Source organism: Rousettus aegyptiacus, unplaced genomic scaffold (assembly GCF_014176215.1).
Source record: "Rousettus aegyptiacus isolate mRouAeg1 unplaced genomic scaffold, mRouAeg1.p scaffold_m13_p_2, whole genome shotgun sequence".
NCBI lineage: Eukaryota > Metazoa > Chordata > Mammalia > Chiroptera > Pteropodidae > Rousettus > Rousettus aegyptiacus.
In genome coordinates, this window is record NW_023416295.1 from 43,146,489 (window position 1) to 43,173,081 (window position 26,593).

The 26,593-nt window shown below is 36.2% G+C and overlaps 1 protein-coding gene across 3 annotated transcripts in view; it reads left to right on the top strand.

Annotated features, from left to right (window-relative positions):
* The window catches only part of PDE11A (phosphodiesterase 11A), a 312,968-nt gene that overhangs the window by 122,158 nt on the left and 164,217 nt on the right, over nt 1–26,593 (top strand). For all 3 annotated transcript variants that reach the window (XM_016152597.2, XM_016152596.2, XM_036236781.1), the window contains 2 exons: nt 284–348; nt 25,944–26,076. In XM_016152597.2, coding sequence (XP_016008083.2) covers nt 284–348; nt 25,944–26,076 — 198 coding nt within the window. The remainder of the gene's footprint in view (nt 1–283; nt 349–25,943; nt 26,077–26,593) is intronic.

A 26,593-nucleotide genomic window follows, 5' to 3' on the forward strand; every position in this document is an offset into this window, starting at 1 on the left:
TGTCCCTTTGCCTGACCACCATAGGATAGTACACGTTTCATTATGAATGCAAATACATATTTAGTAAGATGTAATAAAACTTTGGCAATGTATGCTATGTAAGAAGAAAATACAGTGTAAGACAGGATTTTCTTCTTCTACTCTTTGGGATTTCTTCACTTAAAATTCCTCTTTAATCTCAAATTATTGTAATAGCCGTTATAAAGATGAAAACTGTTTATTGCATTGTTTAAAATGTGAGAAAGCCTTAATTGACGTGATTTATTGTCTTTCTGTGCTGCAGGTGGTGAAGTTTACCAAATCCTTTGAATTGCTGTCTCCAAAGTGCAGTGCCGACACCGAGAACAGGTAGGGCTTGTGAGCTTCAGGTTTGTCTTTTGATCCTCGTCTTCAATTTTTGGTTTTGGCAGTGCTTGCATATATATATGAATATGATAGTTGTTCTTCCTTTAGACCAGCAAGTACAGATAATATCACGACTCTTCTGTATTTCATTCTTTAAACAAAAACTGTGTTTCTGAAATACATGTATGTACATCTAAAACTGCTAGTGAATAAAATCAATTTTTAGATATTTCTTGCCTATGCAGACAGCCTAATTTCCTGCTTTATTCTGGCCCTTTATTCTCTTCCTCCCCTTTGTTTGTTTATGTTTGGCTAATAACATCCCTTTGAGAAGAAGAGTGAGAGTTTCCAATAATTCAGTTTTTTGTCCCCATTGTTATCTTTGAGACTATAACAGGGGAAAAGTGAGGGCTGGGAACAATCAGTTCCTAATTTCTGTTAGCTTTTCACTGCCCTGAACAATACCTGGGTTGCTACAAAAATGCATTCATTTTACTTTAGTCACCTCTAGAAGAAGGGCTAAAAATAGCAAAATTGACCAAACTGTAGAAGTATGGAGAAGGGCAAGCAAAATGCTCAGGACAGCATGATGATGGCAACAATGATGATATTATACCAGTGTTAGCAAGTTGAATGGTTTCTATTCATTGAATGCAAAGTGTGCTAGGTACTTGAGGATTATATGCATTTAATCCTCAAAATAAAGAAGTAGACATCGTACCCCTGTGTGACAGAGGAGAAAACCAAGATTCAGTAACTAGTAGTTCAAGGCCCTTCAGCCAGTAAGTAGTAGCCATTTCCGAGGACAAAGTCACTTAGATAAGACTCCTCTCCTAGTCTCTGAACTTTGATCCCATCCCTAAATATAATTTATAATCTATTAAGATCTCATAGACTGAATATCTATTGGGTTAATGTCAATCAGAATCAAGTTTGGAGAACTCGATGAAAACTAAATTCTCAGGACCCACACAGAGATTTCGATTCAATACATTGAAAGGGAAATTCTAAAGATCTGTTTATTAAAAAGACTCCCTGGGTAATACCTGTTTCAAGATGTAATACTCAAGAGTAATTTGATTCTATATATCATTGCCTTTAAGTTCAGAAAATAGTATATGTGCTGCCGAAGCAAGCACTAAGTTCAGAAAATAGAAGTCAGTAAATTAAAATGGACACTTTATTTAGTTACTTTACTTTCTACCAAGTGCATGAAGTTTTAAAAGGCCTTTGCTACATATTGTATAATTCCATTTATAGGGCATTCTTGAAAAGGCAAAATTATAAAAACAGAGAGCAAATCAGTAGTTATTAGAATCTGGAGATGGAGAGAGGGGCTTACTACAAAGAGGTACAGAGCAATGTTGGATTGTGATGAAACTATTCTGTATTTTGCTTGTGGTTGTACAGCTGCATTTGTCAAACTTGTAGAACTGTACATTAAAAGGGTAAATTTGACTGTGTGTAAATTATACCTTAAAATAGAAAAAAAGAGACCTTATATAAGAGGTTTTTGTTTTTATGAAAATATATTTATGTTCACATCTATATCGAATGTTAGCTAAACTATACTTTAAAAAGATATTTAGACTTAGAAATTTCCTACAAATTTCATGTAAAATTACATGAAATACATTAGAAAAAACATCTATTCATGGTTACTCCTTTAGCTAGTCATGACCTCATATGAGTTATACCTCTCATATGTAAGGGAAAAGGCTTTATGGAGTTATTGAAACACAACCTTTGAAACCCTAATGCTTCTATACTGTTCTTTTCTATACTGCTGAATGTGTCCTTATGGTCACTGCAGAGTTAAATATTTCTGGTCTTTTGATTATTTTTAATGCCAGAAGGACTTTCATGTCATAACGAAATGACCCAAGGCCCAGACTGCCCTTGGCAAACTTTCTGATAATAAAGAAAGAAAGGTCAGATTTTCTGTAAAGAGACATTTAAAAAGTGCCTTTGAACTTTGACATTATGAGATAGTCCTTTTCATCATTCTATTTATGGCCTTTAATATAGAATGTTCACTTATGTCAGAAGACCTTTCCTGCATTGCCTAGTAATATTTCTCTTGTAGATCTGGGATCCTTCGGTCATTTATTGCAAGTTAAAGGAATAAAGACGAGTGGCTCTAGCATTTCCTTTGCCAGTGGCCATGCAAGAGACACTGAAAGAGGCCGTGAGTCTACAAATCATGGCCTGCTCTCAACACCTTGTAAATCTTTTCTTTAACCTTCCAGCACTCAACATCTTCACTGTATATAATATCCATTGGATACCTTAGTCCTCCAGACATCATTCAGAGTTTGTACGAGGATAGCTTTTGAAGATAATGTCTTTGGCTTCATGCAACAGTATTTCGGGGTACTATTTCAATTCTGATTAACTCTGGTTTAAGGCTTGCTGATTTTTATAGGCAGTTCTTGAAGATTTTTTAAAGACCAATTTTGTTGCTGACTCATTATTTCTGCTTATTGTGTCATATGGCCAACTCTTTTGTCACGGCCAGTCTCTTCTTGGTTTCTATGTAAGTAATATCAAACAATTGGAGAGCTGGAATTGATATGGTCTATCTCTCTCCATGAGGTGTGTGCCTCCTCTGTGATATCCTTGACAACTCCTCCAGTGGTAAGATTTTCTCTGTCATGATGGGTTTCTTCCACTGATAGGGAGTTCTAAGTATTAGAAAGGCACTTGAATACATTCCTGTAACTTCTACCTGTTTGTTCTAAATTTGTCTAGTGGAGATATTCTTTAATTAACTTTTTTTCTTCATTCAACAGCTATATATTTAGTACCCACTCTGTGCTGGGTACTTTCATAGGTAATGAGGCTAAGACATTTTTTAAAAATCAGCAGTCTCAGCCCTCAAGGATTTCAAGGCCAATGAACAGGGAGGGGTAAGAGTAGGTTAAGAATATAATATAACAATAACTAGATTTCATGTGGGCTCCAGACCATAGCTATATAAATAGAGGCCCATTAGCAGTGATAATTTATATGTGGCTGCTTGGTCACTTTCCCCTTGCAGTGTAAGACCTGCAGTCCCTTGCAAAAGTCCCTCTTGAAGTAGTTCTGCGACATCCTAAGATTTAAAAACAAAACAGCAGCAGCAGCAGCAGCACAACAACAACAACAACAACAAAACTAACTAGTTTTATTGCTAACTCATCATTTCTTCCAACTGCTCACCCCTAAATCCTCTTCCTCTAGACACAGTGGAGCAGCATCTGCGGAACATGGGCTTCCTCGCCCACTCCAGAATTCCTGGGGCCAGAACTGGACTCCTCACCAGTGCTGTGCTACTGCTCCCTTTGCCCTGTCTCACATGCACTGTTGACCTTCCCAAACCTGAGCAAGGCTGGGTAATTTGTGCAGAAGCAGAAAGAAAGCTCACTTTTCCTACCATGTTGCATGGCCACTATACAGCCCTGCATGTACCTCATTTTTTATAAGCCCTTTACCTCCTAAAGCTTCTGTCTGCAGCCTTTCTTTTTCCATAGGACTCAGATTTAGTCCATGAATCCAGGCTTAGGAACCAGACCCCAGATTGAGGGCCAGCCACTAAGTCGTTCTCTTGATTTTCCCACCTTTTTTCCATGTCAGCCACCAGGCTCAGAAGTTCAAAAATCTCTTTCTCACAGTCCCTTTCCCTCCAAGCACATCAGCTCATGCAAACAGATACCCCCTCATGTATGGATGTGTCTCAGGTTAGGCTCATATGTCCTGCTATCAAGTAAATCAATGACTGCAAAGCAATTCAATACTTTCTATAGAAAGGCTTGTGCTAGGTGGTATTTTAATACAGAGGAAGGACACCTAACTTGTCTGGGGAGAAATGGAAGGTAATCCTTAGGGAAAGTGTTTGGAGGTGGTAAGGTTTCAGTCAGGCCCTATGGGATGATGGGAAGTTAGTGACACAACCCACCAGGGAGAGGAAATGTCATAACCGGAGGCATGGAGGTGAGAGAGCAAACATGGTATGTTTCAGGGTTTTTAATAAGGGCTGTCACAGGGGTCACCCTAATTGATGGTGATGGCCCTTACCTCTTCCTGAGGGCATCCAGCTGCCCAGAATGCCATCTGATTGGGGTGAGGGTCCTATAAGGTCCTTCTGAGATTCTAAAACTCTCTTTATTGGCCTGGAAACAGGCTACATGTCTGCTTGAGCACAGGGGAATAATAATAGGTAGTGAAGCATTGAGATTTGTGTCTTAAAAATCATCTTGACAGTAGTGCGGAAGAAGGATTAGAGGAATGGCAAACTAAAATCTACTGCCTCACTTGCGTAGCAATGGTTCAGTGCTGAGAGACTGCCACAGATCCACCATCCTTACCTTTTCCAGGTCAGCAACTGCTATTCTTAGACTATTTTCATATGTCATGGCCCCCAACCTCTTCATCATTCTTTTTATTCTCCCTTGGATGTGCCCCAGCTTGTCAGAGTCCTTAAAGTGTTGTTTCCTAGGAATGGAACATGATCTTTCAGTTTTTTCCAGAATCAGAACAGATTAGAAAGAAACAGGTACCCCCCCTTTTTTCTCAATATAATACTGTTAATGCACTGATTATTTACAATCATCTCGTTGTCAGTCCTGGCTTTTTTTCTAATGAAGAATACATGTGATCCATTCGAATGTCCTCCTCCTTTAGTACCTTTCCTAAGAGTTTAATTTGAGAATTTTTGGTGACTCAACATGAGTAAACTTTCTTGGATCTCTTATTCTATCTTCAATAAATGTTTTCTATCCAAAATAGGACCAGATAGTTTGAATAATAACTTAGAAATAAAAAAAGAAGTCTTAATAGTTAAAAAATTTTTATTTAGTTTAAAATATATTTGACCAGATTCTGCTGATATAGCTCCAAGGTATAAATATGGATACTTCAAAAATTATACTTTTTTATCTTTTCTACTTAAGGTATACATATAAAAAGAAGTGTATTATTTCTAGAAGGTAACAACTGACTAAAAGGGAAATTTTTCATATAATCATTAAATGGAATATAGTAGAAATACTGTTATTTAAAACCCAAGCTCCAAGCTTTGTAACCATGTCAGCCTTCTGGGAATAGGGGAGTTGAGGGAACAAAATTTATTTTAGTGGGAAACAATCTTTTTTTAAACCTAATATTTATACTGTATTTTTTCATTTGTTTTGACTGGAAAGGGAGTGGGGAAACTAAAAATAGAAATCTTAGAGCAGCTCAAAGCCAAATCTCTTTGTTGAAAGAGTTTTTGAACACTCAGGTCAGCCTGGAGAATAGACACCTAAAATATTCTGTTTGAAAAGATGAGGGTAAACAGAAAAATACCCACCCACCCCAAGATATCTGTGTCCTAATCCATGGAACCTATGAATGTTAAACAGCAAAACAGACTTTGTATGTCTGATTAGAATATTGAGATAGTGAGATAATCCTGAATTATCCAGATGGGTTCAATATAATTATAAGGGTCTTTTTAAATTGAGGAAATTTGATGACAGAAGCAGAGGTCAAAGTGATATGATTTGAGAAAAATTCAACCTGCCAATGCTGGCTTTGAGATGGAGGAATGGGGTCATGAGCCAAGAAATGTGGGCAGCCTCTACAAGCTGAAAAAAGGCAAGGAAACAGATTTTCTTCTGTAGAATTATAAGAACTGTAAGCTTGTTACCAAACTAAAGCTTGTGTGCCCGATACTTTGAAAGGCCAAAACTCAAAACATCAGAGTTTGGAGTAAGGAAAGGTTTTATTAATTGAGAAAGTATCAGTGGAGACCTGATGGACTAGGTTAATAGTTTTTAAGGGGTTAGGGGGAAACAGGTATAAGGAAGTGCTGATGGGGCAAGTTTTAACTGGAGGAATGTGGAACTCAGCCATGTATGGTAAAGGGGCGTCAACACTGGATCTTCTTGGACAATGGACGCTTGGCTTCTGAAAGTGTTCTAGTGTTATGTCCTGGTCTTTTGGTTCTGTGTGGGGGGTGGGGAAAAGTAGGCAAGCTTCTTATTCTGGGTACAGCTGGAGATCAAAGTTCTCTCCTCTGCATGTGCTTCAGCTGCGTGACTTGTGGTTTTGGTCTCTTGTTTCTGAAAAACAACTCAGTATTTCCTTAAACAGGATGGACCATTTTGATCTGGTTCTGCAGTTATAATAATTTTGTGTCATTTAAAGCCTTCTACAGAATTTGTGGTATGTGTTATAATAGCAGTAGGAACTTGTATAGGGATTTGAATTTAAAAGTAGTCCAGGAAGAGATTTCAGGGGAAAAATGAAGGAGTAAGAAGAGATGAACAAAGTCTTCAAGGATCAAGGGGGCCAAGAAACACGTGTAGAAGCAGAAACTTGTGGGAAAAACATGGCCAGCAGAGAACTCCCAGGGATGGAGAGTTGAAGGATTTGTATTAACTGTATATTGTGCTCAATTTTAGATTATTATACCTGCTTTGTTCTTTGCATGATATTTGGCTTGCTGTCATCCCTTGCTCTGATCACTTGCTGTCATCACCGGGGCTCTGACATCTAATCCAAAGACTTCTCAAAGTAGCTTTTACCTCACAAAACCAAAAATTTATGTTTTTACAGACCACTTCTGAGAATACCAAGATAGAGAAAATAAAAGATCTTTAAGACTCAAATGGATATATTTCAAGTTATATAAATTTGTTCTATTTTAAATGTTATTTCAGTAAACTTGATCTTCCATGTATTTGGTTGAATAATGTCCTCTCAAAATTTGTGTCCATCTGGAACCTCAGAATGGGACCTTATTTGAATGTACAGTCTTGCAGATGTAATGAGTTAAAGATCTTGAGATGTAATTATGCTGGATATAGACCAAGCAGTAAATCCAATGGCTGGTATCCTCATAAAGAGAGGAAAGGACATACAGCAAAACAGAGGGGAAGACCATGTGAAGACAGAGGCAGAGACCAGAGTGATGTATCTATGAGCCCAAGAACACCAGGAGCCACCAGAAGTTGCAAAAGGCAAGCAAAGATTCTCTCCCAAAGCTTATGGAGGGAATATGGCTCTTCCGATACCTTTCTTTTGGTCTTCTGGCCTCCAGAATTGTGAGAGAATAAATTTCTGTTGTAAATCATCAAGTTCATAGTAATTTGTAATAGCAGCCCTAGAAGATGATCATACTCAGTTATGAAATGAGGAAGATACAATAATGTCTACTCAACATCTCTTCCAGAAACAAAGTTTAAGATAACTCTGATTCTGTGACTCCACTACTGTGCATTATAATGATTTGTTATTTAATTAGGAAAAGAGAATTAATTGTTATTGAAAGCCTGGTATCTGTCAGACGTATGTTGCCTTAGTTCATCTCACGAATGTTATAGTCTGAGAGCAACACTGCTGGCAGTACTACCTGCATTTCTAAAAACTTACGCCTGGAAGAAATTCTTTTGGCCTAATCTAATGCTCACTCTATTAAGTCCAAGGCCTTATTTGGGTTTAGATGCTATTTAATGTCTTCAACAAGATTTCACTATGATCAGCATTTAAATGTAGTTACTGTTTTACAAAAAACATGGAAACAAGAGATGGAGTATAAATTTGATATTAGTGATGAAAATATTTATTGTTGAAAAACTGACCACAAGTCTATATATTCTTGCAAAGCAACAACCAAGGAAGAAACTCACAATTAGATGAAGTTGTGCTGTTTTTTTTTTTTTTACTGAAATACACACAAAAGGATCACCTACCATGTGCGAAGTCATGCAGATGATGACAGAAATTTCCAAAGCTCTCATAAGAAATGAAAGAAATTTCAAAACAATAGGAGCCTGGTGTAACCAAATTCATGAATGATACAGGAGTCTTGTTAGTGTAGAATATCAATCTGTCAAAAACTCCCAATGTGTTGGGAACTGCTTAACCTCTAGTGACAAATGATTTATTGAGGAAAAAAAAGAAACTATGAATTTAGTCACATAGGAAATGCTAAGAAAATCTCAGTGCCTTTTGACATGCCTCTCAATGTCAAGGGTGCTAAAATGATCAACATCAAGAACATAAATTACAAAATGTAGCATTCTAACATGATACCATGCATAACGTCAAATGGTTAAAATTTGCACTGTCTTTAAACAACAAAATCAAACTAAATGAGATTGACGAAATTTTGGCCCCCTTCATCCTCCGTTGTTATTTCTATGACTACATTACATAACATGCCCAAAGAGACTTTGCAAGTGTAATTGAGATTATTAATTAATTGAAGTTAAAATAGGGAGATGATTCTAGATTATGTAAGTGGGCCCAATGTAATCATAAGGCCTTAAAAACAAAGGTTTCTCCCAGTTGAGGAGAAAGAGGTCATAAGAAAGATGTGGCCGAAGGGAGAAGTCAGAGACGTTCAAAGCACAAGTGGATTCAACACATGTTGCTTGCTGGCTTAAATACAGAGTGGGCCCCATGTCATGGAAACCAGGACCTCAGCACTATAACTACAAGGAATTGAATTTTTCCAACAATTTAACGAAGGTTGAGTCTTCCCCAGAGCTCTGTCAACACCTTGATTTTGGTTTTATGAGATCCCGATTAGCAAATCCAACTATGCCATGAAAAACTTCTGATTTCCAGAATTTGAGAATAAAAAAGACTATTGTTTTAAACAGCTAATTTTGTAGTAGTTTGTTATGCAAAAATAGGAAACTAATGAAATTATTAGTGTATGAGTTTGAACCCAATCTCATGTGAAAGTAAGATTGAAATCAGTGATGTTTCTGTGTGTGCGCACACACATGAATGACAGCTGAGCTGGCCAATGAACAAAATATGTCTATGTGGAAGTGATGACCAGGAGCCCTATATAACCTTCCAAGTTGTGTGAGATCTTGACACAGTTTTAGACAGGTATCTGCACCGTTAAAGAGTTGCTGTTGGCATGACTGGACAACAACAACCCCTTAAAATTTCTGTCAATGAACCAACTAAGTACTGCTTGAGGAAGGAATATGAGTCTGGTTGTTGTCTAAAAAGGAAAAAATGGAAACAATGACACTGCCTACTAAGTTCAGTAGAGTGCCAGCATCACAACTTGTAGAAAGGTGTTGGCAGCTTGGAAGAGAGTCCTGGAGATGATAGCAGAGTACTCTTCTAAGAAATGCTGCAGCCTCAATATCCTGATGACTCAGAGGATATCCGTGAACTTTGATGACTCTACCAAAAAGTGATTAGGAAGTGTGACTCTGAATGTCAAGAAATTTAAAATGTTTTAGTTAATTTTCCTTATAATTTTTCCTTGTATGTATAATTACTATATAGTTTAAATTTTCCTTCAAGAATGGTATATAATAAAATTTATGTCTAATCTAAAAGGTCTTTTAAAATAAGATTAAAATATGTAAGTGATAAGAACACATTGCCTCATAGCAGCATTTTTTAGTGGTTCAAAAATAACACTACATCTCACGATTAATGATCTTGCATATTAAATGAAATAACATCACCCTTCCACACGTTTTTCCTGTGCCTTTTCTCCCTCTTAGTTTGGCTACATCTACCCCTCAGTGTACATTTATCTCAGCTTTGAGAAGCACCTAGTAGACCTCAGGGTATCTTTCACTTTTAAGATTGGACAGCCCTGTGATTCTTTTCATTACGTATTTTCACTTAGAATACTGAAATTTATGTTTCAGAGCCTTATTGATTTTTCCTTTTCCTTTACAATTCTGTATGGAATCTAGTTTTAGAAACAAATTACTCCTTCCAGCAGTGGTTTACAATAATTGTGTACTTTTCTATAACTCTTTCCCTTAGGCTTTTGGCCCCCATGGCCCAAATCTGGCCATTTTTAAAGGGGAATTGATTTCATGAAATGTGACTAAAATGGGACAAAACTGCAGGATGAGCTCTATCGTTGGTTCCAGAGTCTATAAACAAGACTCCCTCAGATGTTCTTTATTCTTGTCGAGAAGCAAGGATATATTTAGGAATAAACTTGGAATAGACTGAGTTAGACCAGAGAGACTAAGGATGACGAGTGAGGATTTTGTTTATTCACAATTTTCTTTGATTGCACACTGCAGTCATATTGTACATTTTATAATTTTGATTTGTACCTCCATATTTACCCAGATTATAAATATGATTCTGAGTTTATGCTTCCAGAAAGTACGATGTGACTCACCCTCACTCAGACATTACCACTTATAAGTATGCAATCCAGATGAGGCTTTTGGAAATCAGAAATTCTACTCTTAGCTTGGAAAATGTTGCTGAATATATTTACCATTAGTTCTAACTGTGCTAACTCCGTTTTAGATCATGACTTTTAAGCTTTTTTGATTGCAGCTTACAACAAAAAATGCATTTTATCTCCAAACCTAGTTGATTTACATAATATATACTTGAATGCACACAAAAAACCTAAAACAAGTTTCATAGAACTAGACTTATTCTTACAATGTATTTATTTATTTCATAAAACTACATTTATCTTTACTATGTATCCAATTTATTCTATTCTTTAAAAAAAAATCAATCTGCCTCCTGACCCACAAAATCGATTTCATGATTCACTGCTTTGTTGTGACCGAAGCATTCCAGAACTGCCTCATGAAATATATTTTGTGCTTTCAATTAGGAAACTTGGGGAGCAGTTTGTTTGTGTAAGATATAATCTTACATAATCTTATTTTTGAATCCTGGTAACACATGAAGTAATGATGTCCCTACACTCTTTTTGCTGTGGAAGCAGACACATTCAATTATAACAGGTCCTTTCAGCCACATGTTTCAAGTCTTGTACTAGAGTCATTCTTAGATACACGTTAGATATACCTTAGACATACCAGTTCCTGTCCTCTAAGACACGTATGCCAAGATTAAATGAGCAAAAGATTTTTCAGGGGAAACAGCTGTGAAGGATAAAAAGTATAAGACCATGAGTTGTCAGGGAGAGACTTCCTTCCAGTACAGTGCTCTGGGAAAGGAAGAAAGGAAGTAGTGAATAAGAAGAGTCTTAGATTGCAGTATGGTTTTGAGAAGATTCCTGCTGGGCCAATGGGGAGTTCTGACAGAAGTTACCCATTTGAGGGATCTCACATCTGTAGGAATGGCCCATTTCCTACCCTCGCTCACTCACTGGCAGGGGAGCAGCCCCAGAGGAAGCTTGGGTCCAAAGGTGGGGAGTGGAGGCATCTAATCAGCTGTGGTCCCTGCTGCAGATTCTCTTAAAGAGAGATGTGATTGTGACATCTGTACAGCCACTACCCTTAGTGAGCCATTTAATAAATATTACTCGATTTAATTAACCAGCAAAATTTTTTGTGATTCTCACTTGGCACCTTAATTATCATCTTTAGCCTAATTATTCTTATTTTAAAAAAATTGTATTGAGATATAATTCACATACAACAGAATAATCCTTTCAAAGCATATAATTCAGTGGTTTTCAGTATGTTTATAAGATTGTATAACCATACACTATATGTTTTGGGAACATTTTTATCACTCCAAAAAGAAACTCTGTACCCATGAGCAGTCATTTCCTCCTCCAAGGCTCTGGCAATCACTAATTTACTTTCCATTTCTATAGATTTTCCCATTCTGGGCATTTCATATAAATAGAATTATGCAATATGTGGCCTTTTTTGTTCAGCTTCTTTCATATTTTACTGTGGCCATTCTAGTGATTGTGAAGTGATATCTCATTGTGGTTCTGATTTGCATTTGCCTAATGACTAATGGTATTGAACATTTTTTCATGAGCATATTGGTCATTTTTATATCTTATTTGAGAAATATCTATTCAAATCTTTTGCCACTTTTAAATTATGTTTGTCTTTTTATTGTTGAGTTATAAGAGTTCTTTGTTTTCTGGTACAAGTTTCTTATTATATTTATGTATTACATTGATTGATTTTCGAGTGTTAAACAAATATTATGGAATAAACCCTAGTTCATTATGGTGTATAATCCTTTTTATATGTTGCTGAATTAGGTTTATTAGTATTTTGTTTATTGGTATTTTGTTGAGAATCTTTGCATATATAGTCGTAAGGGAGATTGGTCTGCAGTTTTCTTGTGATATCTTTATCTGGTTTTGGTATCCTTTTAGAATGAATTGAGAAATATTTTCTCCCATGTTTTGGAAATGAAGGTTTGGTGTTTAAGGAAAGATTATTCTTTAAACATTTGGTAGAACTCACCAGGGAAGCCATCTACTCTTGAGCTTTTTTTTTTTTTCATGGAAAGAATTTTAATTATTAATTCAACCTCTTTACTTGTTATGGGTCTGTTTAGATCTAATTCTTCTTGGGTCTTTTTCAATAGTTTATGTCTTTCTAGAAATTTGTCCATTTCATCTAGGTTATCAATATTGTACAACTATTCATAACATTCCCTTATCATATTATTTTTGAAAAGTTGAGTAATGCCATCTCTTTTATTCATGAATTTAGTGTTTTGAATTTTCCCTCTTTTTTTTTTTGGTAAGCCTCAATAAAGGTTTATCAATTTTGTTGACCTTCTCAAAGAACCAACATTAGCTTTTGCTGATTTATTCTATTGTTTTTCTCTTCTTTAGTTTGCTTATTTCTCCTCTAATCTCTATTATGTCCTTCCTTTTGCTTGCTTTACATTTAGTTTCCTCTTCTTTTTCCACTATATCAAGGTGGAAGATGAGGTTATTAATTTGAGATCTTTTTTCTATTTTAGTGTAGGCATTTATAATTTCCTCCGAAGCACTGTTTTACCTGCATCCAGTGTATTGTGGTATATTGTGTTTTGTTTTTATTCGTCTCAAAATATTTTCTAATTTTCCTGTGATTTCTTCTTTGACTCATCTGTTCTTAGGAGTGTGTCATTTTATTTCTAAATATTTATGAATTTCCCAAACTCCTTTCTGTTCTTCATTTCTAATTTGTTTTATTGTGATTGGAGAATACTTTTATGATACCAAGGTTTTAAATTTATTGAAGTTTGTGTTACAGCCTAATATATGGTCATAGAGAATGCTCCATGTGCACTTGAGAATAGTGTTTTTCTTCTGCTGTTGAATGTTCTACAGATGTCTGTTAGGTCTAGTTGTTTTATAGTGTTTTTCAAGTCTTTTACTTTTTTATTAATCTTACGTATAGTTGTTCTAGCTATTATCGAAAGTAGGGTGTTAAAGACTACAATCATTACATTTTAATTACTTATTTCTCCCTTCAGTTCTCTCAGTTTTTGTTTCATGTATTTTAAGGCTCTGTTGTTAGGTGTAATGTTTATAACTGTTATGTTTTCTTATTGAGTTGATCCTTTAACATTATAAAACATCCTTCTCTGTCTTTAGTAACTATTTTTAGTCTATTTTGTCTGGTATTAATATAGTCATTCTAACTCTCTTTTGGTTACTGTTTGTGTGGTATTTTTTTCATCTTTTTACTTTTAATTCATTTGTGTCTTTGAACCTAAAGTGTGTCTCTTGTAGAAAGCATGTAGTTGGGTCATGATATTTTATTCCTCTGCCAATCTCTTGCTTTTAATTAAAGTATTTAATCCATTTATATATTTAAAGTAATTATATGTAAGGTAGGATTTATGTTTGCCTTATCATTATTTGTTTCCTATATGTCTTATGTCTTTCTATCCCTCTTTTCTTCAATTACTGCCTTCTCTTGTGTTAAACAGATATTTTCTAACATGTTATTTTAATTACTTTGTCATTTATTTTACTATTTTTTTTTCAGCGATTTTCTTAGTGATTACCATGGGGATTACAATTAATTTCTTAATTTGTAACAATCTAATTTGGATTAAGACCAATTTAATTTCTATAGTATACAAAAATTTTGCTTCTATATAGTTCTGTTTCCTTCCCTTTCATTTGTTATTGTTGTCTTACCAATTGCATCTTTTTACGTTATAAGCCCATCAACATAGTTTTATAATTATTGCATTATGCAGTTGTCTTTAAAATGAGATAGCAGCAGAAAAAGAATTACAAGCATAAAATACATTTATACTGTCTTTTATATTTACCTAGAGTTAACTTTATCAGTGCTCTTTATTCTTCATGTGGATTCAACTTACTTTCTAATGTTCTTTCACTGCAGGTTTACTGGTAGGTTTACCAGCAATGAATTTTTTCAATTTTTGTTTATCTGAGGATGTCTTAATCACTCCTTCATTTTTGAAGTATAGTTTTGCTGGATTCATAATTCTTCGTTGACAGTCTTTTTTGAGGACTTTGAATATGTCTTCTGGTCTCCATGGTTTCTGATCATTGAACAATTATTCTCATTGAGGATCACTTGTACATGATGAATCATGTCTTTCCTGTGATACATGGCTTTCAACAGTTTGATCGGGATGTGTCTAGGGGTGGATCCCCTTGAGTTTATCTTACATGGAGTTTTTTGAGCTTCTTGAATGTATAAATTATGTTTATTTTAATCAAATATGTGAAGTTTTTAGCCATTATTTCTTTAAATATTCTTTTTGCCCCTTTTCCTCTCATCTCTCCTTCTGAGGCTCCCCTTACACATATGTTCATATGCTTGATGGAATCTCATGTTTCTGAGACTCTATTCATTTTTCTTTATTCCTTTTTCTTCTCTTCCTAAAGCTAGATATTCTCAATTAACCCATTTCAAGTTTGGTGATATCTTTTTTTCTGGCTTCTCAAGCCTGCTATTGAACCCTTTTAGTGAATTTTTTATTTCAGTGATGTGCTTTTCAATTCCAGAATTATTATTATTATTTTTAAAATAATTTCCATCTCCTTACTAATATTCTCTATTTGGTGAGACATTGTTCTCATATTTTCCTTTAGTTCTTTAGATATGGTTCGCTTTAGTATTTTTTAACATATTTAAATATTTCTTTAAAGTCCATGTCTACCAAGTTCAATGTCTGGGTTTACTCAGGAACACTTTCTATTGACTGCTTCTTTTTTTTTTTTTCAGTGTATAGGGGGAAAAAAATGTATTGACTGCTTTTTTTTCTGTGTACTTTCCCGTTTTTTTGTATGTCTCATTTTTGTTGAAAACTGAATATATTATATAATATAATGTGGAAACTACAAATTCGATTCACTCCTTCCTCACTTCATCTAGGGATGTTTTTATTTGTTGTTGTTGTTATTGTCATTTATGCTATTTGTTGTTTAGTGACATTCCTAAACTATTTTTGTCTGTGGCAATTGAATTCTCTTTCAATTTAGCATAATTGTCAGCTAATGACCTTGAAAGACTTGAACCAATAAGTCTTCTAGTCTTGCTGAGGGTATCTGTGTGCATCTGGGGGAATGCCTTAAATTCTGACAAAAAGTTTATTTAGGTTTAGCTTTTTGCTTACACAGAACTTCAAGGTCAACCAAAGCTGAGAGACTGGGCCTTCTCAAGTCTTTCCCAAGCATACATACAACTGTATAAGTGCATGTCCTTCTAGATTTTTAGGAATATGAGAGAGCTTTTTAAAGCCTCCTAGGAATATTTCATTCCCATGTTTCTCCTTTTAAATGTTCTTCTCAGCTTCTTGTTACCTGCAATTGTTATCTTTGCCTAAGGCAGTTGCAATGTGTAAACAATTGCTACTGGGTTTTTTGTTTTCTGTTTTTTTCCCCCACAATGCCCTAGGGGTAAAGGCTGTTCACAGTGAGTAAGCTCCAAGCCAGGTCAAATAAAGACAAGCTCTGTGAGTGGAGATTTCCACAGAGCTGCCAAACAGGTCAAATAATGACAGTTCTCTGGGGATAAGCCTTGTGGGGAGCTCCAAATCTGTGCTTTTTCTGCCAGTGGCTGCTAAGCTGCTGTTTTTCACAGCTAACATGATTATGGGGCTATTAGTTTTCACAGCTACCCTACAGCTGGGAGAGGGAGATGGGAATAAGTAAGTTAAATGCCACAAAACTTGCTAGCTGTACAAAGATTCAACTATTTTTCTTGACTAATACTCCTTGGATTTTTGCAGGTCTTTTCTTATTTTCCAGAGCTCTCAAAAGTTGATTTTGACAATTGTTGCTAGCATTCTTACTGATTTTATGGAGGAACAAATTTTCAATGGCCCTTACCCTTCCAATTTGAAAGATTTCTTCTCTTCTTTTTACCTACTTTTTTACCTACTTTTAAATTTCTTTATTACTTAGAGTAATAGAGAACGTTAAACAAACTTATACACTGATATAAGATAGACTATTTCCACAGTATGTCATGAATATATCCTCTTGTATTTTCTTCTTCATGAATCTTCTTCTACTGTGCTAGGAAGAATGTGGTGGGTGTCATATAAATAAAATATGATACCTTTTCTGATTTCAAGGAAATGAAGACAACATTTAAAACATTAAAACTTGGAATAACACCATCACCACTATCACCAGTCACCTTGGAACATAAGCAAGATTTATGCTGCTGTGTAACTTTAAAAAAGAACCTTAACACATTCTTTTTGACTATCTACTGTCTTGCAAATTTGGGGCTACCGAACCTCATTATACCAATATTTAATGTTGCTAGTTAAGAAAGAGGGATCCATAAGGCCCTGGAGGCTCATTTTTACCCCTTTTAGTTTTTTACCAAGGAGGTGTCTCAGCAGGTCTGAGTTAGTGCAATGGAAGACAAAACTGGTACTGGAGACTGAATTTTGAGGCTCCCTCTTAGTATCAAAGCCAATTCTTTACCATGAAGTTTCATTGTTATAGTCACCTAGATATTTCCTGCTTCATATACCCGAAGACATACAGTGTTATAAGGTGGCAACGTTTCCCCTGAAATACTTAACACCTAACCAAAGCACACTTCTCACGGAACCATGTCATTTGGGTATTTCTGGATTTGCACATTTCTCCCCACAAATAACCACATTTTATAAATACCCTCCATCACTAGTAGTATATATGTCCATGCCCCATTTGTATGATGCTAATTATAAAAATTAAATATCACTGAAGGAGAAGAAATATTTGTAATGAAGTTGTGTAACTTTCAAACTCTGAAGAAACTCAGGACACCTATTTCCTAAGCACCTAACCTTTACCTCTTAAACATATGTGATTTCTGTCTTTTCTTTTTCCTTCCTTTGAACATGAAAACTCAAATGAAAGACAAACCCTCTCATTATCCTTATTTATTTCAGACCAGTAAGCTTGTCCCTCTAGTAAAACTGTGATACAGGAGAATGAAAGCTGTAAAAACATACCATGATCAACAAGACACATGAATAAATACTAAAATGAAACATAATAAAGTAGCCTATGTATGTAAGCTGTCCCTTAGATTGATGCTATGCAGTAAATAGAATTATGGCAACTAGGAAGACTTAACAATTAATTGGCTTTGATATTGGACTCTCTTACTTTTTGCAGGTCTCTCATTTAACATTATTAGTTAATATTTTAACATGCGGGGCCCACTGCTTCTTTTTTGCCATGTAGACATATACCCAAGACTTGTTGAGAAGGTATGCTCTCAATCTAGTACAGAGGGATGGGGTGGCCACAGCACGCCCTGAGAGAGATATAGAGGGGCCGCTTGAAAAATCTAGCAAGACAGAATTTTAACCATGTGCTTTATTATCAACGATTTTGCTAGCTAACACATTTTCTCTTTAGCACCTCTCCAAATCTAATGATAGTGCCACAATCAAAAAACAGTAACATCTCTCTTGCACCAGGAAATAAGCAGTTAAACAGAGCATATCTCACCTTAGTGTTTATAATAAAAGAAAAATATTTGTGATATAAGAAACTGGTATTTATTGAGAGGTTTCTATGTGCATGAATTCTTCAACATTATATTATGGTATCCTCAAAACAGCCCTGTAAAAGCGGTTGTATTTCCCTTATTTTCCAGTATAAAAATGAAGAACCAGAGTTTTAAAACTTTATCTGTAGTTTCATAGCTAAGAAATGTTGGGCCAAGATACAAAAACCAAAATAAACAAACAAACAAAAACAAAACAACTAGATTTGCTCAGCTGTGAACCAAGGAGTTGTCACTATATGATGCAACATTTTAGACACCAACCACTCACAGCAATACTATCTGACACCCATCAGAGAATCACAAGATAGTTTCTCAGAGTGACACCAACTCCTTGTGGTGATAAATCTCATTGTTCTAATTGTACAATTTGAGGAAATGAAGGGTAGGAAACATCCTACCCTTGTCTTAATTTGGTCTCCTCGTCTTAATTTCTGATAACACGAAGTGCTTAAAATGAGAGAAATGAGAGTGTGATGAAGTTTCCTCAGGTAGCACCTTAAAGGCAAGATCAATAACAGGTCATGATAAGCTTTCGGAACTTCTGCAACTTGCAGCATCTTCCTCTCGCACCACAGTGCTAGAACTGACAGGCTGGTTCTACTTGCTGATTATACTTTCTCTCATTATTTTTTATGACTAAAAGACTTATTTGGTGACCTTCAAAGATATACTGAAGCCAGTAGGAGATTATTAATGCCCCAGTTCTGGGTGTTTAAGACTCTCCTGGGGCCCTTGCTTTGAGTCCTACTGGTATTATTGACTTAGTCCCTTAATCTCTTAATTGAAAAACAATTTCAAATAGTGTTGCACAGCTCAAGGCTTCAGGAGGGGCCCAGGAAGAGAAAGGCCTATCTGAGAAGTAAAAAGGAACAGAGTTTCTCTTTGTGACCAAAGTTCAGACAAACCTCTCTATTCGATGAAGCAAAATGGTAATTAGTACCAGGAGCAACCTGTAGACCAAAAATCAGTTTTTGTTTACAAAACATAAAAAAGAAATATCTGTCCTAAAGAGTTCTTGGAGTTCCTGGCTCTTCATCTCTCTGAATCCTACTCCCTCTGGATAATACTCAAGCTGTCAGAGGATGATTACTGGACAATGCAAAAATAGATGGTATTGATGTCGATCGAAACTTCTGTTCCTAAACCAATAATCTATTTTTAGTTAACAGTAACAGTTTTTATTAATACTTATTAGCACATCAAGGAAAGTGTGTTAGTTCAGTCTTGAAAATGTTAAATTTGAGGCGGCTGGGGATAATCAGGAAGAAGTGTCCAAAAAGTGCTTAGATATATTTATGTAGGGAACTTAGGACCCAATAGGCTGCTGACATGGACATAGGAATCATCAGTATATATGTGGTTGTGGATACAAAATATGTGCATGAAACCACACAATATGTTGGTTGGCCTGTTCTAGTGTAGCCTTATTCATCACTTCTACCATGTATCTTCAATTTTAGCTCAACTATTTAACATATCAATACAGAAAACCTCACGCTTCTAAAGCTTTACTCATGCTGTGGTTTTGCCGGAATCATATTTTACTTTCTCTGCCAGATGAACTCTTACTAATCCTACAAAGACTTTCTTTGACCAATTTTCTTTGTGAAGTGATTCTTCAAATATCATTCTCAACCCAAACGGGATTGACCCTTCTTTTCTTTGTTCCCATGATAACTTGTACATCTTTCCATTAGGGTATTAATCACAATTCATTGCTATTGTTTGTGAGCTCCCTGAAGGTACCTACCCTTTAGCTTCTGCCTACATCTCTTCAGTAATTGTAAGTGCAGGATTGAGCTGACCATTCCTGCTTCCCAGCTCCTTTCAGCAAAAAGTCAAAGACCCTATTGATTACTTCATGCAAAATTCATCCCACTGCTGTCTAGCACTTAATAGGGTTCATTCTTGATAGAGTAGTCTTGGGAGTCTCTAGCAAAGGCTGAACTCCAGTGTTAAGAACAAAAATGTTGATACAAACACAGTCTAATGATTAATATCATTTTATTCAGATATTTCGTCTTCTACTTTGGAGACTTGTTTTGAGAATTAATTCTAAAAAGTAGTTGTAAGTTTAATTTCATACGGTTCTCTGTGTTTGAACCTTTAGCTAAGATAGGTTTTTAAGATGGTGAACGTCAGTTGAAGATGGTGAAGTTAGTTGCCCTGGGGAATTTTATTTTGTCTTGTTTTGGTTTACTTGGATCTGTTTTTCTCCTATACTGCTCTGCAACTCGTGGACTCTGAGGTTTTATATCTACCTCACTGACCCTCACTTCAGGGGCAGACACATTTCAGGAATTATGTGATTTCTGTAATAAACCAATTCTCTTTTATCCCTCCACAGCCAGTATATCTGAGCTCGTGAGGCTCTGTTTGAAGTCAGTGTGAGTGTCACACTGGGAAGCAAGATGCCACTGAAGGAGAATCAAACTGCAGCCTTTTATAGGAAACTCGCTTAAAAGCCTACATCCTCCAATGCACTTCGTTCTAGTAAAATACAAGCTAAAGCATTTCTTTACAGTTTACTCGTTATTTTAAATGAATCTTGATCTTAGGAAGGTCTTACTTTTTAAAGAGTTAAAATAAGCTAAGGGATAAATTTTACTTTTCAGGAAGTGTCACTGAAGTTTAAGTGACAATTGTATTTCTTTTATTTTTCTTAGACTCATTTCAAAGACTGTTTTTTTGCTGCCGTGTTTTCTCTTCTTTTATTAAGTCAGATTTTTTTAAAAAACATCCTCACTGCAGAGGTCAAAATAGCATTATGACTTGAATATGGAAGCTGTTAAACATGGGCAAAGATTAAAAAAACAAACTTTGAAAATATTTTAATGGTTTCTAAACCAATCTTTGGTTTTCATCAACAAACGAATGTTGTCACAAATTCTAAGCCAGTTTTTCCTCTATAGTGCACTAATGTGCAGTAAGTGTCTTGGCAACATAGACACATATCCATCCACACTCACGCCAGATAGCCACTTGCATGAGATGATTCTTAAGCATCTCCTTTTTGCTGAAAGGAGGAGTTGGCTCACAATAACTCATCTGTGTATGAATGGTCAGCTCAGCCCTACTTGCTACCTGTACAGAGATGGGTATGGGTTAAAGGAACTGTTTTATGAGGAAACTTGTGACAATATAGACAAAAGCAATATGACCTTAGGACCTAGGGACCAAAATAATTTGCAGAGCTTATGGAGAGTATGCTTCCCTTACTCCATGAGGTTTGGGCACTCTGGGAGCCAGTGCCTGGCCTCCCTCAAGTGGAAGGAATAGGCTTTAACAAGAGGCCTCAAGTGACAGAATGTCTCCCTAGAGGCTGGGGGTAGTGAGAGGACCTAGAGGTGTCTATGGTCTTGCAGTTATGCACATGGCAGCTGAGATCCACTACCATGATTTCATTTGTACTCACAAGCTGTGGAGTAATCAAATTATCGACGTGTTTCCGAACTGTGGTGACTCTCCTTAGCTTGGTTCCGGCCCGAACTGAAAACCTTAGTGCTGGATTTGTTGTTCTTTGTTATCTCTGGTCAGATTTGGGGGTCTCTACAAAGTTGGTTAATTCAATTTTGGATATGAATTTAAGTTTCCAAAAGCCTATTTAAAAAATAAAGACCTATCAGAAACTATCGATCCTGACCTTTTAAATCAGGAAGAAACCACACAGAATAAAAGAGCCCTCCTAAGTCAGAAGGTGTTGACCTATAAGACCTTTATGAAAGAACTGATTCTTTAAGCAAGATGTGTCCCTCAAGAAGCAGAAATAATTTGGGCCCTTTCCTTTGTGATTAAATGCGGAGCACTGCATTGCTGAAATGTACAAAGGGGTACTGTCACATGCAGAATTTACTTTAGAAGTTGTTGAAAAGTTGATACTTTTAAAAAAATGTTTACTATGGGCTAGATAATATGCTAAATACTTGCATAAATTATTACCTTAGTCTGCACGATATCTAAGTAATAGTATTGTACCTATTTTGAAGATGAAATGTAAGTAACTTGTCTGAGATCATTTTGTTAGGAGGTGGAAAAATAGACATTTGAATCAGGGATACCTGACTCTAAAACTCATGGTCTTAATCATGAAACAAAATTACTTTTTTTTTTTTTAAAGAAAAGTAACAAGGTTTTGAAAGTTCTTAGTGTCTTGATTCTGCATTACAGTGTAAAACATTAGGATTTGGAAAGTTGGACTGGTGCAAAAGCCAGAATGTGATACAAATTCTAGGAGTGACAAATCGACCTTTCTTCCTGTCTCTCTGAGCATTCTGTCACCCCACGCTTTAATTTATGTACCTGTGCAGTATTAAACTGAAGAAACAGAGAGGTTGTTTTCGGAAAATCTGTTTGTACTGTTCCAGCTATAAGTCAGTTCATATCTCGCCTCCTTTGTGAAGCCTTAACTAGATTATGACACCTGAAGTGTTTCTCCCTCCCTTCATGACTGAAGGAGGATCAAACTGCAATTGACTCGGCAACTAGTCAACGCAGCCACATGGCAAATTTTTCATTTGAAATTTGAACTAAGCATTTAAATCGTTCATTGTTTAAATGTCGGTATGTTTATTTCTCATCTCCCCATCTAGATAGCAAGCTCCATGAAGGCAGAGACCATAGTGTATGCTTTCTAGAAACTACCTCAATAGTGCCTGTACCTAGTACCTTACACGGTCAATCTTCCAACAAGTTTATAATGATTTTAATATAGATGCAGACTGATCTAAACCAGATTCTAGGCATGTTTTACATTTAGAATGAGTTTTCAGGAGCCCCTGCTTGGTGAATATTTTCATCATCATTTTCTTTGTGAATTCTGTAAGTAGGGACCTAAAGCTCTGGATTAGTAAATCTAATGTTTTCTCCTTCCTCTTCCTCCACTGCAGTCTCAGACTGAAGTATTTATTATCTGCAGTATCTCCCTGAAGTTATCTGTGATGTTGACTGGCCCTTCATTTTTTTCTTTAGGAGAGAACCTACCATTCTTGTTCTGCTCTTACCCATTACGAGAAGCAGCAGGATAAACAGAATAACCTGGGGCTTTGCGGTCACGCTTAGCTGAAAATTTTGTCTCTACTCGAGAAAACTATTTAGCAATTCTGAGCCTCAGTTTGCTGATCTGTAAAATGTAGAGAATTGTCCCTATCTGGTAAGATAGATATGTGAGGACAACACAAATTAGGTAAAGCATCCAGCCTGGCCCTAAGCCCACCATGGGTGATGGCAAATTTGTTTTCCATTTTTTCTTTCTTCAATTTTCCATTTCCTCTTTTCTTCTCCTTCTTTCCTCTAGATATAAATTTCCCTAATATTCTCTCCCTGAGCAATCTCATCTATTTGATTCTCTCCGAAGATAATCCTAACTCTGTCTCAGTGTTTGCAGTTCTGAAGACTTAATATGGGTTCTGGTGCTGGATTTTCAACCATGAATAATGTGTTCTAGGCTCAAAGAATGTCTGTTATCTTTCCTCTTCTCCCTCTTCCCCCAAAATCTCATTTCTGCTAATCATTCCACAGGCACACAGGAGCAAAGTATAAGCCGCTGCCCACTAAGCCCTGTAGAACCTTTTTGCAGTACCTCGTCAGTGGCCAGCATCATCGCCTCCCACCTGCACAACTTCAGTGGTGTACAAGAACCTCTCCCGTCTTCAACCTCTCTTAGCCAATTCTTCGTGCTCGTTGCCCCTGAATAAGTTTCCTAAAATCACAGCTGGAATCATGTCACTTCCCCACTCAGTATTCTTAAATGTCTCCCCATGGCCCGTAACGAAGACTTCAGCTCCTTGGTCAAAGCCTTCGCCTTTCAGCCCTGAACTCCTTTTCAGTCTTGTTCCCCCACAGTGTGTATCCCGTGCTCTCATCAAAGCAGATGACTCAGTGTTCCAAGAACACACCCTTGTACTTCGCTGCCTTTGTATCTTCTGTTCCTGCCGTTTTCTCCTCTGTTTGTGCGTTCCTCCTCTTCCCTCCAGTTCCTCCTTGCTGAACTCTTTCCCATCCTGAAAGGCCCACTTAAAGGTTTTTGATAAACCTTTGATAAAACTGGTTCCTTCTTTGGTCTCCCTTCTCAACCCTCCTCCACCTATCCTGACCTCAGCCCTTCCGTTCTTGGGTTCCTTCCCCGATAACCCCCAGGGTCCTGCTGCAGCTCTTCTTCCCACCACACACTAGCTCAGCACTTTCCACACTATGTTATCACAGAACACTTCAAAAATTGTGATATGGAATAAAGTACACAGATAGCACAGAGTGAATTGACAGACTAATCCATTGCCGCAAGAAACGATCAGCGTTCAGTCACACGCTTTTACAAACTGAGAAATGACTCCATTAAGTTGGATCTTCGTTCAAGTTCATTCTCATGTTTCTTCCCGTATTTTTGCTTTCATTGAAGCACAACATAAAATTTCACTTCTCACAAGTATAACGTAGCAAAGAGAAAATGAAACATGGACATTTTTGTTGTTCCTTTGTATTTTTTAGAAAATAAAGCTTCATCTTATCTTTCAGTCTTCAGTCTTTTTTGTTTTAGGCACCATTTGAGAAATACAAGTCTCAGCTTTTTATTAAAACTTCCATTTTTCAGGCAGTGATACATAGAGAATAAGTTTATATACTAGTAATGTTTAATATGGCATAAAGGATAGATAATGCCACCTATATGTTGAATTTATCAGAGGCGGACCAGCAATCAATCATCACAGATGAGATATATTAATGATGGCAAATAATTCCTGTGCTTCCCACTCATGAATGAATCCAGTGGCCTCTCCATGTCAGTGCCTGGCATTCTCAGTGGGGCACAAATTCCCCACAGGCACATTATTGTATAACAACAATGTATAGTGTTCAGTGTTTTTCTTACATATAATGTTTAGATTAAAAAGTCAACAGAGTGGTTGGGATTGTTCTTTTTGTAGTACACTCGTTCACATCTCCTGGAATGCAGAATTCCACAGAATGTAGTTTGGAAAATATTGTCCTAGTATTTTTGCCTTTATTTATGTAATTTCAGTGACCACCTACTAAGCCACAAATCTAATGTCCTCCATGAAGATTTACCTTGACATTGCTAATTTGAACAGTACTCAAATTTGCATTTTCACAGCTTTTGGCAGTGCTCAGTGTGTCCCTAGGGAAGAAAAGATGGCAGGGAGGAAGGGAGGAGGGAATCTTACTAGTTCTTTTAGCATTTCTATCTGTTCGATGTTTGTAATAAAAGTGGTACAAGGGCAAGTTCACAAAATTTAGCATAAAATTCCTTGTTCAAATCAAATGTCAGTATAATTTGAATTATTAATTTTAGGGACCTATAGAGTTAAAACTGGCGTTCTAGTGAGATTTTGGAAGTAGGAAAAGGTTTTTTGTTGTTGTTAAATGTTCTCTGAGACTACAGAAATAGTTACATAATTCTAAGATTACATATTGTCAAGATGTACTCTTTTGCCACATTTAAATTTTATAAATTCTCAATTTATTTTCTGATTTTTCCCCATTCTTGAGTTCAGCTTTTTTTGGTGCTAAACATCAGATCTTCTCAGTTAAGGGGTGGGGCTGGGGAAGTCAGTGGAGTTTATTATGCCACTGCACTGGCGTCCTGCTATTGATTTTAAATATCTGCTTTATGTCTGCCTGCCTTGGACCTAAGTACAATCTAGAGTTGTTCTCTGGATTGTCGAGAATCTACCATTTCTACCCATGGATTTGATTTCTTTACGTTATAGCAGTTGTCCTTTTGATAAGGACTTTGCCATTATTCTGTGATTCAAGTCACTTATCTCTTCTTAATGAGGATAGATATTCCTGCTCTGAGTGTAGTTTTATAGGGTTTGTGTTTAAACAAACTTATGTTTCTTTCTTTTCTTACTGCCTGCATTGGTATTCTGATAGTTTCAAAGAGAGCATGGAGAAATCATCGTACTCTGACTGGCTAATAAATAACAGCATCGCCGAGCTGGTGGCTTCTACAGGTCTTCCAGTGAACATCAGTGATGCCTACCAGGACCCTCGCTTTGATGCTGAGGTAAGAGATGTCTTCTTGTTCAGGAGTCTGAAGGTTTAGTTATCACTCTGTCGATGGTTTGCTGGTTGAAGTCAAAAAAGGACATCATACAGATTTGCAGCAACCTTTGAGTTTACTGGCAATTCTTTCATGTTGCTCCTCTGTGATCTGATTTCTTACATTGCTTACTGTCGAATGACAGAAAAACTTCCTTTCTCTACCCTGCATTATGGCAAAATGGCTGAGTATTATGATTAGTCTGATGCTCTTTAACGATTGGGTACATTTTATATTAAATGTAATTATATACATGTACCTGTGCATTAAATGCACTCATACACATTTTATATTAAACACAGTTTATATTAAACTATGAAATAGCTAATAATAAAAATGTAGATGTAACAGTTATTTCCCAATAGATGCTAGAAAAACAACCATATTTTTAAAAATTGCTCCCAGGAAACAGTAAATTGGTTTGTTATTATTTAATTTTAATTCTGTAAGCATGTTATAATGATATACAGAATATATTAAA